Source organism: Naegleria fowleri (genome assembly GCF_008403515.1).
Source record: "Naegleria fowleri strain ATCC 30894 chromosome Unknown tig63, whole genome shotgun sequence".
In the NCBI taxonomy this organism is placed as follows: domain Eukaryota; phylum Heterolobosea; class Eutetramitea; order Acrasida; family Naegleriidae; genus Naegleria; species Naegleria fowleri.
This window is the reverse complement of record NW_025407995.1, coordinates 67,170-84,598: the sequence shown is the minus strand read 5'-3', so window position 1 is coordinate 84,598 and position 17,429 is coordinate 67,170. Positions and strand designations below refer to the sequence as shown.

The window sequence follows — 17,429 nt, the reverse complement described above, 5'->3', positions numbered from 1 at the left end:
CCAGCTGGGATTCTAATTGACAACACAAAAGTGCCGTCAATCTGCATTCTTGTCAAGATAGTAGAGTGTGTGGCATTTTTCAACGAAAAGGGCAACGAGGACTTGGATTTCTGACCATTTGGAAGATAACTCTTTTATGTGCCTAAATACATCACTACCAGGAGGGATATGAAGCCAGAGTGATGAATATATAACATGGGTTGATGGGTGTCGAAGCGAGTGTCGGTGGAGGAAATGGTACACGGTTGGTGAGAAGATCAAAAAAAATGACACCACCGTTCACCTTCTTCCGGTCACGCCGTTTGTTGCTGTCTCGTTCATCCACCAACTCAACTTCCATCTCGGCAACTACTTTTGGCTCAGGGAGAAGATTTTCAACATTCCGAATGAGATCACTTGAAATTGATGCCAGTTCCAATCTTGTACACACCAATCCATGGTTGATTTCAATGATGAGTGGATCTAGTTCTTCCTTCTCTTTTCTTAAAAGGATGAAAGTACAACAAGAATCAAGATCCTATCATTCCAATCTCTCTTTCCAAAGAAACTCCAACGATAATACCCAATCCTCTCACGTTTCTGCACTTCAAGCATTGAACCACTTTGAAACGATTTTCCAACAAGCGATGCTTCAATTACAATCAGAAATGTCCAAATGGGAGGATCATTCCGAGAAGGATTCAACTCAATCACCACAACAACCACAAAAAAGAAAACTCTCAAATGATCTTTGCGAGTTACTATGTTCGTTGGCTTGTGCACCCAACACCACCTTTCTGGCTCTTAAAAACAATCCTGCCGCGTGTTTTGGTTCTTCAGTGGGAATGAGAGCTCATCTCCTCCATCGACAAGCTCAATATATTGTCTTGAAAGGACTCTTTCAGGAATGGTTTGATCTCTCAACCTTGAAGAATATGTTTGTGGTACAAAAGAATGATTCTCGCAATCTTTACAAATATCCAATTTATAAATTGGAAGAAGCTACTTTATCTCGGAAAGATGCCGAGTCTGAATCATCTCAACCATCTCAACAACCACAACAACTGTACATGGATGATACTTTCTTTTTATGTAGCGTGTGGGATTCTCTAATGTCATCTTCTGCTATTTCCCCCAAAGTCGATGGTCAAGAGATTTTCACAAGACAAAATCTCATTGTTAATTTCTATTGGTTATTCACGCGTTTGAAGTTTAATCCAAACAGTAACAAAACACTTTTGGAATACACTCGCAAGGTTTTGGACGGTTATGAAAAGACGAAAAAAGCATATGTGAGTGCTGTCAAGAGAGAAGACGTGGACTATTCAACAACTGTCACCTATGATGTCCATGAAAATGCATTTCCCTTCACTAGAAGAACCTACACACAAGATGAGTTTGATTGGTTTGAAGATTTGGAAACCGACTTACCACTTCATTTGGGATCTTGTTTTAAGGCTATTGAAATATTCACTCGAATGTCGTCTCAACCTTCAGAAAACCCTTTTCAAATGATGAAAGACATGGATGAGTGTTTGAAAGTGAATCCAAACAATCCCTACATCTTGTACTTGAAAACTAGCCTATGTGGATTATATTTACCACTTGTAAGAGAAGGTCCTGAATTATTTCGAATTGGAAATGATTCTATTCATGCAGCTTTGAATATTATGAAAAATCATGTAAATATTCACTTGACATCAGCATCTCCGTCACTCGATCGTTTATCGAAAACTCGATTCGACCTATCGGACGAGGAGCAGGACATGACCGATACAGAACATGCAGATCAAAATCGTTCGAAAGAAGAATTACCCATTCCAGATTTGAAATTCACACCTCTACTTTTTTTAAAAGCTACTTTTCAAATAACAGCCGCGTCTGTCCCTTCACTGTCACAAATGTTAAGACTGCAGCTTGCACAGACTGCCTTACGCGATCTGCAACAAGTGGAACGATTTTCGAGAATGCCAAACGAGTATATTTTTTTATGTGCCAAAGGACAGGCATACATATTTCTACAGCACTATGAAAAAGCATTTCAGAGCTTGTCTGCCATTGAAAAATTTGAAAATGTTGTCTCTTCTGAAGCTATAATTCATGCTATTTGCTCTTCGGCGTCATGCATGATTGCATTAGGACATGCCCAATTATGCCTTGAAAAGATAGACCATTATATTGCGAAATATGATCACCATCCAGCATTGATTTTGCTTAAACTAGATTGTCAGAGAGAATCATGTCGTTCCAAAGATGGATTGAAAACAGTTTTATTATCCTACCAAGAATTAGCAAACTCGCTGATGAATCTTGCTAACACCAATCAAGCAACATTCTCGAAATATTATCTACAAGTAATTGAACTCATGAAACATGTGCAGAAAAGCATCGAAGATCCATCCATTCCGGATAGTTGGTGACTGTGTGCAAGTTATTGCTGCCAGTGATTTGATTGCATGTTAGGTCAAAACTATTAATTCTTCTAAGGGTTTGTGTGCTTAATATCTATAGGAACAGATATATCTACAACCTTTTCCTTTGTAACAATTCTGACCGATGAAAATAATGGATTATGAAGCACATATATAATTTCCACATCATCACTCTCAGGAAATTCGCAAGGAATTTTTGCATATACATATGGAATTGTTTTCCAATGCAATAATATTGTTTGTTTCTTGGTAATATTTGAATTAGGTTAGGCAGAATCTTTTGACTGCTGAGTATGATCAAATGAGGTTTCATCAGTGTCAGAAATACAATGTTCAATAAGGATCAAATGCTCGTTGTTAATAGCAATTACTGACGGGTATTGTTATTCATATTGCTATTACTATCACTATTCATATTGCTGTTTTGATTCATTGTTTGTTTTTTGTTGAACAATCTTGACCGAAAATGATTGTAACAATTCCTTGAAAGCGTTTTCAAAAGCGACTCTGTAAACGATCCATTATTCTTATCACTTCCTTCAAACAGGTAACAAAATCAAAGCATCCATTTAGCAAGAGGGGAACTTGGGTTAGAGGCTAAAACTTTGTTTCATCTCCTTGATCGCTGAAAGGCTAGCCAAAAAACATGCTCGTTGAAACCTTTCAAGATCTGCAATAGAGTCTACATCGTCCATCATTAGGACCACAATTTTATCTTTCAACGGTCCATTTAGTTCGGAAAATAAGTGTTCTAATGTTAGAGCCTCAAGTTTCAATTTCAAATACAAGTTTATAGCTTCCTTTAAACAGGTAAAGAACGTGGTTGAATGGCCTTTGGAGGTTATTTCGTTGCATCGCGAGACTACACTTCAAATGTTAACATATATGGGAAGATATCCAAGTTCTTTGAGCTTAGGTATTAATGAATTTTTGACAAGAGAGGTCTTTCCTGATTGGTTAGGTGCAATTAGAACGCCAAATTGTCATCTTTCATTGTCTTACTCTTTACCTTCCCAGTCTTCGCCCAACCTCGAACTGCGATGTTTCTATCACTAACGTTGATCGAATCTGTTTCAGCATGGCGAATGCAAAATTTTTTTAGAATATTTCACGAAAATGAATGTTCTTAATGCCTTAAAGCTTCGAGTAATTTTGTTAACCAATGTGTTTCCTTTCGAGTGTTTGTTCTTGAAGCAATTGAGTTTTACAAATGTGTTATGCATTGGATTCTCATCATGGACAGGTCTAAAATCATCATTTTTGACAATGCATGTTGTTCATCCATGTTCTTACAAAATGAGCACCCAATGGGTGAACACACTTCTTCACACAACATATGGGAAAGGAAATTGATGATGTTCGTGCGCTTGGTGTCTGTAATGCCACAATACGCTTTACGCAAGAACAATATTCAGTGCACAATCCAGTAAATAACCGCTGGCTGCAACAAACCTGTAGCTCAATATATTCTCCCGAAATTAAGTAAATGTCCTTGTATTGGTACAAGAGAGGAATGAGGGGAACACCTTAAACCTAAACAAACGACCATTTGGAATACCGCCAAAATCATTTTACATTTTGCGCGTGGCGCTTCAAATACAACACCACTTGAAAAAAACATCTCAACACCATTAAAGGTCTCCCTCAGCAAGATGCAAAAGTACGCTACCAAGAAAACAACAACCGGAACCACAGGCGGAAGTAGCAAACAAAAGGTACAAATTGAATTGACCGATGAGCAACGACAAGAAATTAAAGAAGCCTTTGATTTGTTCGATATGGACGGATCAGGAAAAATCGATGCCAAAGAATTGAAGGTGGCTATGCGAGCTCTCGGTTTTGAGCCCAAAAAGGAGGAAATCAAGAAGATGATCTCTGGAATTGATAATGGCTCGGGTAAAATTGATTTCAACGACTTCCTGCAATTAATGACTGCAAAAATGAGTGAAAAGGACTCTCACGCCGAGATTATGAAGGCCTTCCGTTTGTTTGATGAAGACGATACAGGCTATATAACCTTTGCTAATTTGAAGAGAGTAGCCAAAGACTTGGGAGAAAACATGACGGATGAGGAGCTGAGAGAAATGATTGAAGAAGCTGACCGATCCAACTCGGGACAAATTTCGAAAGAAGATTTCCTTCGTATCATGAAAAAGACGAATCTCTTTTAATTTGTTGAGAAGAATTTGCCATCAATCTTGATGAGAACAAACAGTAATTCATTCGGAATGGTGCGACTTTCATTTTCAATTTTTTTGTAAATTTGAATCATCCAACACATCACACTTTCACATAACTGTAGGTAAATAAATACCACTCGACAATAAATGTATTGTTGAATCATATTATTATTATCAAATAAACTCAACAATCAATATTTATTAATTTGTATTATCGATAAGGAATCCATTCCGACCTACGATGATCATGCAGCACCCTATTTTACCAAAAAAAATGCTCAACAGTCGACCAAAGCTCACCACTCCCACCTATCAAAATGCTGACAAAGGAGAAACACTTTCGGGAGCTTCCAAGGAGCAACAACAACAAGAACAGAATTTGAAAAAACTCGAACAAATGTACAAACATAAATTCAGTTGGATGGATGATAATGTCGATATCCGCGATGAATGTCCCATGTGTATGATCTACATCAATTCACCTTGCTATGATTCTTTTATGGAGTATAACAAGGCCGATGATGATAAAACAGAATTCAAGACCTCTCTCCGAGAATTGTCGGAAGTGTCCAAGGACAAGGAAATGGAATACAAATTGTATGTCAAGAAGGCTGATCTTGCTTGGGATCGTTTGATGAAATGTGTAACTCCAATTCAATCCACGTTTTTGCAGAGGCAAGACGAGTTACAGACTTATATGAAATCGGTCAAGAATTTTGAAAAGCAAGTCTTCCAAGACAATTGAGTCTACTCTAGGATAATATTATGTTGGACTTGTAGTAGTGAATATTCCAACTTTCAGTCGTAATCATATGTTACTAAATTTCAGTAGGGAGTTGATTCATGATGTAGGATTTTTTAAAATGGGATTATCAAATGCGACCGTCATTTTGATCGACTTTCAAAGTTGGCCTCATTTGTAGTGAAGTGAAATACAACATTTTTTTTCGGTGATGAATATTGATTTTCTGTTTGTTATACTTTGATTGTAACTTTTATATGAATGAAATATTTGTGTTTTTGTTTTGTTTCCCAAAGTTCCCAAATTATATGGACAGCTGGGATGAAACCATGAGTTGGCGTTTGGCAGATATGTACACTCTTCCAATCTTGTTGTGTCCAACGAAAAAGGGTTTGGAACAAGTGACAGGAGCTCTGTCGTGTTTACTCCGTCCTCTTCCGTTAAAAGCATGCATCTTATACATTCTTGACAATATTGCTTACCTTTTGGAAACGACGAATGCGAATTTTTGGGAAGATCGGACAACCCGACCATTTTTACTAACCAATTTGGACATCAAATTTGAGAGATTGAAATTTCATTTTGATAACCGAGAAAAGGCCGAGTCAGCACACTACTACTTACTGATCAACTTGTCATCTCTCGTCAGCTTTTGACTTGTTGTTGACCAAACCAAGACTTGTTCAAAACTTCAGCAACCAAAATTCGCTTCAAGTCACCATCAGGAAAAACATCAAAAAAACAAGCGAGACAACCAATAACGAAATTTGGCACACCACCATAGAATTATACAGTAGTATTGTTTTTCAATCTCTAGCTCACGCACTTTCCAATGCCAGAACAAATTACTTTGGGCAGCACCACCGCTGCACGTAAAGTAGTTGGTTTGAACATTTCCCTATTGGTAAGTTGTTGAAAAGGGAAATCTCTGATGAAGTTTTTAATGATTGCTCTTGTCAATATTGGTAATATTGACCACGACGACATGACATTCATTTGAACTTTGGTCTTGCTGAAACGTTATGACGACACTCGTTCGCTCCTTCATTTGCCTTTCTCATGGTCGTTTGATAACGAATGGTTGTTTGTGTGCGATGACACCACCGTCTGGAACAAAAAATGTTGTCGTGTTGATGACAAATTTGGCCAAAACTCCCATGCTGACATGATGATGACTGACTTTTATATGAAATTGGCATGTGTACCTGAATTGTCATTGTTGGTTCCCTCTCTGAATTGTCCTTCGCTTCTCCATCAATACCTCATGCATGCTCTCTTTGTGCACACCATTCTCAGAAAGGAGGAACCATCACCCAAACCATCGTTGGTGGTATCGTGTCCGGACTCGTTGTAGTCTCTGTGGTCGCTACCATTATCATGGTCACCGTTGGTGCCGGTTACGAACCACCAAAATTGACACCAGATCATTTACAAGCTTTCAAGCATGTGAGTTACATCATTAATCCACTTATAAATGATGTGGATCCTAAAGCAAATAACCTTACTCTCGTCAATATCACCCAACCATCGTTCGGTACAGCCAAGTTAATAGGTGGTAATCGAGTTCAGTACATTTCCAACAAGTATTATTCAGGCAATGATAGCTTTGAGTACACAGTGTACAATGGCTATGCATTTGCTTCAAGCGTTATAACCATAGAAGTCTTGAATAGACCTCCTGAGGCAATCCCAATTCATGTTAAAGTTTCCAAGAATTCAAAGAACAATGTGATTGACTTGTTCAATTACGTTAGTGACAGTGGTGCCAAAATCAATGATATCGATGATGATATTTTGACCATTGTTAAAGTTGGAAACACCACTGTGAAAAATTCCCAAGTCAATATTGTGGATTCTCTCTATTTAACTTATACTCCACCAACTGGATTCAATGATATTGATTCCTTCGAATATACTATTACTGATCAGAACACTACTGTCTCTCAGACCATCACTGTAGAAGTTATTAATGATCCACCCGTTGCAACTCCAGATGATATCACTGTCCCTAAGAATAAGATTTCTAGCCTTAATTTACTTTCCAACGATTATGACATTAACAATGATCATATCTTCATTCTTGGTAACATGTCAGGAAGCGGCTCAAAGGGTACTGTTGTTTTTTCTGATGATGGATTGAAGGCCCAATATATACCTCCTGCTGACACCAACGTGTTTATTGACAGTTTTGAGTACACCATTAGTGATGGAAGTAAGATGTCTTCTACCTATGTCTTTGTTCGTGTGAAGAATACTCCTCCCTTCTCACCTGACCAAAACATTACCATTCCAAAGAATTCTGCCAACAATAACATTCCATTGAGTTATGACGAGAAGGATATTTTGGACATTGTCACAATGACCATTGTTCAAAAACCTGTAAAGGGTACCTTCCAATTGCAACAGATTTCTTCTATTAACCCAGTGAATTATTTGGGACAACAATGGATGAATGTTCGATTGAATACTTACAATTTAATATATACACCACAAAGTGGAATGGTCTATGCAGATGTGGTCAAGATTAAGGTCGACGATGGATACGACTCCATGATTGCCACTCTCACTCTCAATGTCGTGAATACACCACCAATCACTGTGAATGATACCATTGTATGTGAAAAGAACAAGCAAGTCACTTTGAACGTTGTTGAAAATGATTATGACCTTAATGGTGACACCATTTTGTTGAGTACTGATCCAAGTGATTGGGTGTTGAGTGAAAACAATGCAACTGTCTCTCGTGTGAACAACAGCGTGTTGCAATATACTGCCAAACCAGGATTCTTGGGTAAAGATGTGGCTACTTATGTCGTGACTGATTCCAACTCGGATGGTTCAACGGTTGGAGTTTTGAAGGCAACTGGTTATGTAAACGTTCAAGTTGTGAATACCCCTCCTGTTGCTTTAGATAAGACTTTCACTGTTCCAAAGGGTGTCCTCTCAACTCTTGATGCTTTGCAGGGAGATTATGATCCAAACTCAGATCCTGTCGATTTCAATTCAACCACTGCAGTTATTGTCACTCCTGCTGGTGTTTCTGTATCATTGAACACAACCTCTCAACCAAGAAATATGTTGGATTATCCTGCTTTAGATGCTGTTTATCAAGATAAATTCAATTACGTGATTCGAGATGTTGATGGAGCCACTGCTAGTGCTGTTGTGACTGTTAATGTTGTCAACACTGCTCCAATGGCTTTTGATGATTCTGCAACCACTAAATGGAATAGAAGTGTGGTCATTCCTGTATTGGCCAATGACTTTGATCAGAATCCTGCTGACAGATTCAAATTGTTAGTCAAGACCATTACACCTGTGAGTGTTTCTGGAGGTACTGCTTCGTCATTCGATGGTGGTAAAAGCATCCTATTCACTCCTGAACCTGGATTTGTCGGAACCTATACTTTCAAGTACAACATTACCGACTCTGATCTCGAAAGTAATGCTGCCACTGTTGTTGTCACTATGATCAACAATGCTCCAACGACTAGTGACGCTGCAGCCACAACTCACTGGAGAGATTCTTCTGTCATTGTTCCAGTTTTGGACACATCCAGCGATGTTGATTCAGACCCACTCCACATTGCATCCGTCACTCAACCTCAAAAGGGCTCAGTTTCTATTGTCAAGCTCGGTGATGGCTCTGACGCTTTGAAATATCAAATTTCTGCATCACAAGCATTTGTTGGTGAAGAAACCATGACCTTTGTTGTGTCTGATTACTCTAAAACTGCCAGTGCTACCTTGAAGGTCACCGTGACCAATACTAATCCAGTTGCCCAAGACGATGCTGTCACTTTGCATTGGTCAACTCCTTCATTGACTATTCCTGTTCTCTCCAATGATAAGGATGACAACAATGATCCAATCTACATTAAGGATGTCAATCTTCCAACTCCATTCTATGGTTCATGCGTAAAGACTGAAAGTGATTCGAAATTACTGTTCTCACCAACTGCTCAATCGAAAGGCTACCAAATCGTTACTTATACCATTACGGACGGACAAGGAGTCAGTGCTCCAGCTAATGTTGGTTTCAATGTGACCAATGCAAACAAGCCATCCGATACAACCATTTCCAAGAGTGTCCACTGGTCCACTCAAACTGTTGGTACAAAGATTACCTTATTCTCCCAAGCTCGTGACGCTGATGGAGATTTGTTGAGCATTGACATTGCAAATTCACCTGTCCAATCTCCTGCATCTGGTTCATTAAACATGTCAAATGGTGATGCCAATAATTTGCCATATGTGATTTACAAGCAACAAGCAGGTTTCAAAGGCGATGATGTATTTAAGGTCAAAGTTACCGATGGAGCAGACAGTGCTGTGTATACTGTGAATATGAATGTTTACAACCATGCTCCAGTCTTGACTGCAGCCTCAACTTCTGGCCACTTCAACGTCTTCTCTTCCGGCTTCACTGTCGATGCACTCCAATTGACCAAAGCAACCGATCTCGATCCAGAGGATACTCTCTCCCTAGTTTCTATTACTCCTTCTCAATACGTGACACAAAATGGTAATCAAATTACATTCCTTCCTGTTGCTCCATTCACAGGAACTACAGTGTACACCATTGGAATCAGCGACGGTTTTGAAACAACCAACACCACATGGACTGTGACTGTTCAAAATGTTGCACCTGTTGCTTCTGTATTCCCAACAACTATTCATTGGTCTAAGGGATCTGAGGTCATTGATGTTCTTGCTAGTCTTAATGATGCTGATGGTGATGCTGTCAATATTACCTCTGTCAGCAGCCCTTCATCTGTCCATGGTACTCCATCGATTATTGTTGCTGGAAAGCAATTTATTAAGTGGACTCTGCCATCACCAACTGTCTCCATGTTAGGAAGTACCTCATTCACTGTGCAATTTACGGATGGATGGGCAACTAATAGCGCTACTTATGCTGTCACTGTTCAAAATAACGCTCCAACTGCTGTGGATCTTCCAGTCTCTCTCCACTGGTCTCGTTATGCTACTGGTGTTTTGATCAATGTCATGTCAGGTGCTTCAGACTCTGACTCACAAGATACAATTACTTTTGCCTCAACTCCATTCTCCTCACCTTCTCATGGTACTGTCGAATTGAGTGGTAGTGACAAGTTGTTGTACAAGCCAACTCCAGCCTATGTCGGAGGAGATTCTTTCACTTATAGCTTAACCGATGGATTGCAAAGTGTCACAAAGACTGTCACCATTACCGTTCAAGACCAATTGCCAGTTTGTTCTGCTGATTCCATTAGCATTCATTGGAATACTTCTTATGTGGATATCTCAGTTTTGGGCAATGATTCTGATCCTGACACAGAAGATTCTCCAAAGATCAAGATTGGATCTCTTTCCACACCATCCCAAGGATCAGTTTCTCTCCAATCTGACACTCTTGGTGTCATTCGATACACTCCAGCCACGGTTCCAACTCTCACCTTGGGCACAAAGACATTCACCTACATTTGCACAGATGGAGCAAAAGATTCTCTCAATCCAGCCCTTGTTTCAGTTTCCATCACCAATGCTCATCAACCTTCAACACCTACCTTGTCCAACACGATTCACTGGCGGGATGCTTTGAATGGCATTTCATATTCTCCATATAGTGCAGTCACTGATGCTGATGGTGACGCTATTACACTTTCTTTGGGTTCAACGAATGACGGTAACTCGTATTCCATTGAGGGTGCTAGTGGAACGGTTCAATCCGTCAAATTTATTAAGACTATTCCTTTCAAAGGAATTCAGACATGTACGTACTCATTGAGTGACGGTTTCTCCACTGCATCGTCAAGTATTACCACCACTGTGACCAATGCAATTCCAACTGCTCAGGACATCAATCTCAAATATCACTGGTCATTGATTGGTACTGGTCTCACCATTAACCTTATTCAATACTCGAACGATGGTGACTTGGCTGATATTGCATTCCTTAAGGTCAATTCTGTTTCTTCTTCAAATAGATATGGCAATTGTGTGTCTATCAATTCAGATGGTACTAGTGTTCTCTACAAACCAACGAATCTCGTGGCCGGTGAAGACTTTTTCTATTACAACATAACCGATGGCCTTGACATTTCTATCACTTACAAGGTCAGTGTGAACATCACAAGTACTACTGCCAATCCATCCGATCAAGTCTACGATGTACATTGGAGAGCATACGCCACACCTGTCGTTTTCCCAGTCTTACAAAACATTAGTTCCAACGGTGACGTTTTGAATATCGACAGCATTTCACAAGCTCCAAATCAAGGAGGCTCTGCAACTATCACCGATGCTCAAACGACAATTACCTATTCTCCTCTTCAAGGTTTTGTTGGAACTGAGACCTTTATTGTGAGATATAGACTTGGATTGACCTATTCTCTCATCACAGTCACCGTGAACGTTTATGATAATGCTCCAACTGGTACCACAAAGGTCGTCACCACACACTGGAGAACTCCTGTATCCATCAATTTGATTTTGAATGCTACAGATGCAGATTCAGCTGATCTTCCATACTTGACTGCAACTTCTGCAACAACTCCATCGAAGGGTAGTGTCGGTAGTATTTCTTCTGGTTCAATTACCTACACACCAGAGACCACCGTTGGTGCTTTCATTGGTACTGCTACTTTCAGTTACAAGATTTATGATGGAAAATTATATTCATCTGCTATTCCTGTTTCAGTTGTTGTTACCAACTCTGCACCAGTATCTGGATCAAAGAGCATGAATGTGTTGTGGAGTGACTTTGTGAATGGAATGGATGTGAGTGTACTCACTTTATCTCCAGTTGACAGTGATCCAAATGGAGATCCAATCCGTGTGAAGAGTTTTGGATCCATCTCAAGGGGAACTATTTCACCAAAGACAGGAAACTCCAATATTGCAGTTGTTAAGGGAGTAACAGGAGAGAAGTATTTGGGTCCTGTCACATTCTCGTATGTGGTGACGGATGATTCTGCTAACGGAGATGTTACTTCTTCTGTCAATTTGAACATTTATAACAACAAGCCAGTAGCAAATCCTGATTCCTTCACGACTCACTGGAATGTTGCATTTGTGGATATTGATGTTCTTGCCAACGACAATGATCCTGATTCCAATACATTGAGCATTACAAATGTTTATGGATCTTCAGCAACCACTGCTCCAACAATTACTGGTGGAAAGATTAGATATTATCCAAGAACTGCAGCTGTTGGTTCTGTTGACACGTTCAAGTATGAATTGAGTGATGGTGTTCAAACCTCTGAAGGAACAGTTTCTGTGAACGTCACAAACACCAAACCAACCACTCAATCCTATAGTCAAAGTGTTGCATGGTCTGTCGCAAAGAATGGACTCACTTTCAATGTTGTTCAAAATTCCAATGATGCCAATGGTGACGCTCTTTCTTTGGTTGGTTATTCTTCTATTACGAGCGATCAAGGTACCTTGTCCACCGTTGGAAGTGGATCCTCTGCTCAAATTCGTTTCGTTCCAACTATTGGATTCACTGGTTCTGTCACACAAATTGTTTTCACCATTACTGATCAACGTGCTACTGTTACAGGAACCATTGACATTACCATTCTTAACAACCCTCCAGTGATTAATACTGCTGCTTTTAGTTATCATTGGAGACAAGCACTTCAAAGTAACACAATCAACTTGGCAACCAGATACTCTGATGCTGACTCTGATTTTGTCAACACTACACAAGTCACCAGTGCCGGTCTTGGAAATATTTACTTGTCAGCAGTGAATACAGTGACTTACAAATTATCCTCAGCTTGGAAGGGAAGTGATTCCTTCTCAGTATTAGTCACAGATGGTTGGGCAACAAAGACTTCCACATTCCCAGTGACAGTGACCAACAATGTCCCAGTCGTATATGATATTACTATTAATGTTCAACACACTGCTGCCTCATCGATTAACATTCCTATTTTGACAAGATCTGATGCTCTCAAACCAACAGATGCTGATGCTGCTGATTCAAATCTTCTCACTGTTTCCACCTATACAAGTCCTGCAGTTGGTACTTTGAGTTATTCTTCTGGTGCATTCACCTATCAAAATCCACAAGGAAATTTGCAAACCAAGACCTTCACTTACACTGTGAGTGATGGATTTGAAACAGTGACCAAGACGATTACGATTAACATTCTCGACCAAGCTCCAACAGCGAACGCCGTTTCAAAGACTTCTCATTGGAGAAGTGTTCAAAGTGGATGGGATTTGAACATGATTACAGAATCAAGTGCAGCAGACGCAGATGGTGACACGTTGACCATTAGTGCTTACACTCAACCACAATCTGGAGCTGGAACTATTGTTAGAAAATCAGGTTCTCTCACAAATTTAATTTACACACCACCTGCTGGTGTTGCTCCATTGACAGCCACCTTTAAATTCACAATATCCGATGGAAGTCTCACTGTTGAGAAGGATTGTCAAATCACTCTCACAAATACAGCTCCTGTCGCAAATCCAGATGTTCTCATCAAGTCTTGGAAACAAACGACATTTACCATGACTCCACTCACAAATGACGTCGATGCCAATTCAGATCCAATCACCATTAGTAGCGTCGATACTGTATCACGTAATCGAGGAGCTGCCTTGACTCTTTCTAGTGATAAGACCTCCATTACTTACAATTATGCTGGAAGTGGTGCCACTGGAAATGATACCATCAGTTACACAATCACCGATGGAGCTGCCACATCCACCTCCTCAATCACCATTGTGTTCACAAATGCTGAACCTGTTGTCACAAGCTTTAGTAAGGTTGTCAAGTGGAATTCTAACTTTGTAGAGAATTCATTATTGTCAAGATGTTCTGATTCAGATGGTGATACAGTTACTTTCACAGGAGTTGTTCAAGGTACTTTGGGAAATACTGTTGTCAATGATGCAACTGTTGGTAAAATTACGTACACTCCAAATCTTGCCATTACTTTTACCAACAAACCTTCCGGATCACGATGGGAAGCTTATGACACAGTCACATTCAAATGCACAGATGGATTAGCTGAGAAATCAGGAACTATCTCTGTCACCATTTGGAATACACCACCACAAGGTTCAGACAAGAGTGGAAATTTCAATAGACAATACTCGAATCCAGTGGTTTTAATTCCATTCAGTACTTTATTGACAGGAGCATCCGATGCTGATTCAGACTCGCTCACTATTTCATCCGTTCAAATGTATTCAGGATCTGACAGCTCTTCTTCAGTCATGATTGACTCTGGAAATGTTAAATTCACCTATGGTCAACAATTTGTTGGAACTCAAAAATTCTACTTCTCCATTAGTGATGGTCAACTGTCAACCACTTATACTTACACGATCACCATTGTCAATTCATTCACTTGCATGGATTATACCATCACCACAACAAAGGACAGTGCCTCAACACAATTCGAAGATTCCCTCAAGGCTGATTGGGCAGCTCAATTTGGCTCTGAACCAATTACCATTTCCATCAGCAATACTGCTACTTTGAATTCTGTTGGTACCATTACGACTGTGAATGGTAAATTGACTTACACTCCAAATGCAAGAAGATCATGTTCAGGAAATGCTTGTTATGCTTCCTTTGTCGTTAGAAATCAAGCCAGTCAAACTGCTACTTGTAAACTCTTTGTGAATCAACCTAACAAGACACCAGTGGCCTCCAATTGGGAATATGAATTTTCGATCAGAAGAGATGGAAACGATGTACGAACGTTTGATTACATCAAAGACACTGGTGCTCAAGATCCAGACACTCAAGATTCTTTAGCTATTTCAATTACAGATCCTGGAACTTGTGCCAGTGCTAGTACGAGCTTGTCCATTGTGAACAATAAGATTTCCTTCACAAGAGCCAATACCTTTTTTGATCAACGATGTACACTTACACTTTCAGTGACTGACAATGATTTATCTGCTCCTTCCTCTGTGAGTGTCACCGTTGGAATTAAGGCAATCAGCTCTCCTCCAATTGCAGTCAATGATGAGTTCTCAACCAAATATAACACTCTGATTGACGTGGCTGCATCCTCATTGTTATTGAATGACTATGATCCACTCGGAGGTACCTTTGAATTTTTGAATATTTATTGTCCAGATTCCACCTACTGCAAGAATGGAGTACCTGTCATTTTGAATCCTCTCGACTCACCCAACAGCAGAATTATTCGTGTCTCTCCAAGAATTGGTTCATGTGAAGCTGAAAAGATTCAATACAGAATCCGATCACTCCAAGACGGAACAACTGCCACAGCAGACATTACCATCAAGTATACAGATTGTGTTTGTAGTAAGGTCTTTGATCTTATCTTTGTTTTGGATGGTTCTGGATCTATTTCAGATACCAACTGGAGGAATATGAGATATTTTGTGAACAATATTACTTCTGGATTTAATGTAGGACCTGACGCCACAAGAATTGGTATTGTTCAATATTCTTACACTTCGTCCCTTCACTTGTCAGTCGCTTCAGGAACATCAAAGGCAATTGTCACCAATACAATGAACTCGATTGCTCAACTCAGATCTTCAACTGCCACAATGAGAGGTATCAACACAGGTATTGCCGACATGGTGAGTGCTGGTAGACCTTCTGTCACTGACAAGTTGTTCATTCACATCACTGACGGTGAATCCAATTTCCCATGTGACTGCTCGGAATGTGCTCAAGAAAGTGCTACTTGTGTTTCTCCAAGATTCCCAGCCATGGATTGCAATGCGTAAGTATTTCTTTTTGAACGGTGTTTTTTTCTAATTTTAAATTGTTGCGTTTTTAATTCCATAGTTGTGACTGGCAAAATGCAACCTCCAAGTGTCAACCATGTGCTGAAGCCACAGTTCGTTCCTCTGAAATTAACTCATGGAAGCCAGGAAATCCAAACAATCCTGAACCTAGCAAGTCATGGAATTACAGACAATTAGCCATCGGTATTGGTGTTGGTGTCACTTCTAGTTTTGGTATGATGCAAATTCAAAAGATGAATTATGATCCATTGAAGTTCTTCCTCGTCGATTGGAATGATTTGACGAATATTTACGGCAAAGTCATTGATGAAGCTTGTAATACCATTCCAACATCTGCCACCTATCTAAAGCGACCTATTAGTGATTTTGATTACACCATTACAACATCCAGAAGTGTCGCTACAAGAAGAGTTTTTGATGTTGATTATTTCTCAACAACATTCACCTATTCCATCACTGTTCCTTCTACTTCATACATGGGAGCTGTCACACGATTTGCCATTGCTAATACTATCGATTCCTTCTCTTACAATTCCTATTCGCCATCATTCCCAGTTTATTTAGGAAAAGATATTATTTCTGGATTGTCAGGTTTTATTTGGGAGTCTTTGCCAAATTCAAATATTGTTCCAAAAGGTTCAACAACATCCTTCTCAGTGAGTGTGTGTGGAAATATTGCAGCCACAAATGTGAATTTCACTGTTGTTGGTGCCTCGACGTATGCCGTCTCTCAAATTCAAGGTCCAAGTTCCTCCTCGTGCACCTACTTCCCACCAGCTGCAGAAGATGTCACCAAACGTGTCACTTCATGTACCTCCACAAGATGTCTCTTACGTACACAATTTACTGATTTCCTTAATTATGATCAAGGTGTTGCTGTTTGTAAAAAATGGAATCCAAATGCAACTCCTGTCACAATCAAATCAGCAGCTGAGAAGACTGAAGTGATGAACATTGCTGGCGGTTTTGATTTCTTTATTGGTTTATTCTATAGTTATACCCAAGGCTGGAAATGGGTCGATGGTACTTCTTTGTCCTACACGGATTGGAAGGTCGGAAATCCAAACAACAACTCACCAACCAATTATAACGACTTGAATGTTGTGTCTATTGGAAGTAGCTCCGGTCAATGGGATGACTCACCTTCTATTTACAAGTATAAGACTGTTGTTTGTCAGTACAAGTTATAATTGAGCATTGTTAGATTAAATTTCTCAAATATTTGACTAAAAGTTTAAATTATCTTCTTGTCAGCAGCACGATGTTTCGCCAAAGTCTTGGATTTGTCAACTTTGGACAATAAAAAAACCTTAATTCTTACATATTAGGGATTTAATTTATTCGAAAAAAATC

The 17,429-nt window shown here is 39.5% G+C and overlaps 4 protein-coding genes across 4 annotated transcripts; all 4 read left to right on the top strand.

Moving 5' to 3' along the window:
• Positions 1 to 266: 266 nt before the first annotated feature.
• Positions 267 to 2,399, top strand: FDP41_008661 (uncharacterized protein; the record flags this gene model as incomplete). The annotated part of the gene is made up of 1 exon (XM_044712539.1): positions 267 to 2,399. The coding sequence occupies one exon, from the start codon at positions 267 to 269 to the stop codon at positions 2,397 to 2,399; it is 2,133 nt and encodes a 710-aa protein (XP_044557710.1).
• Positions 2,400 to 4,063: 1,664 nt separating this feature from the next.
• On the top strand, positions 4,064 to 4,582 carry FDP41_008660 (uncharacterized protein; the record flags this gene model as incomplete). Its single annotated transcript, XM_044712538.1, has 1 exon — positions 4,064 to 4,582. One exon carries the CDS (start codon positions 4,064 to 4,066, stop codon positions 4,580 to 4,582), a length of 519 nt encoding a protein of 172 aa, XP_044557709.1.
• A 283-nt stretch (positions 4,583 to 4,865) lies between these two features.
• FDP41_008659 (uncharacterized protein) lies at positions 4,866 to 5,336 on the top strand (the record flags this gene model as incomplete). Its single annotated transcript, XM_044712536.1, has 1 exon — positions 4,866 to 5,336. The coding sequence occupies one exon, from the start codon at positions 4,866 to 4,868 to the stop codon at positions 5,334 to 5,336; it is 471 nt and encodes a 156-aa protein (XP_044557708.1).
• Positions 5,337 to 6,165: 829 nt separating this feature from the next.
• On the top strand, positions 6,166 to 17,266 carry FDP41_008658 (uncharacterized protein; the record flags this gene model as incomplete). The annotated part of the gene is made up of 3 exons (XM_044712535.1): positions 6,166 to 6,237; positions 6,630 to 16,051; positions 16,117 to 17,266. The coding sequence occupies 3 exons, from the start codon at positions 6,166 to 6,168 to the stop codon at positions 17,264 to 17,266; spliced, it is 10,644 nt and encodes a 3,547-aa protein (XP_044557707.1).
• Between the last annotated feature and the right edge of the window lie 163 nt (positions 17,267 to 17,429).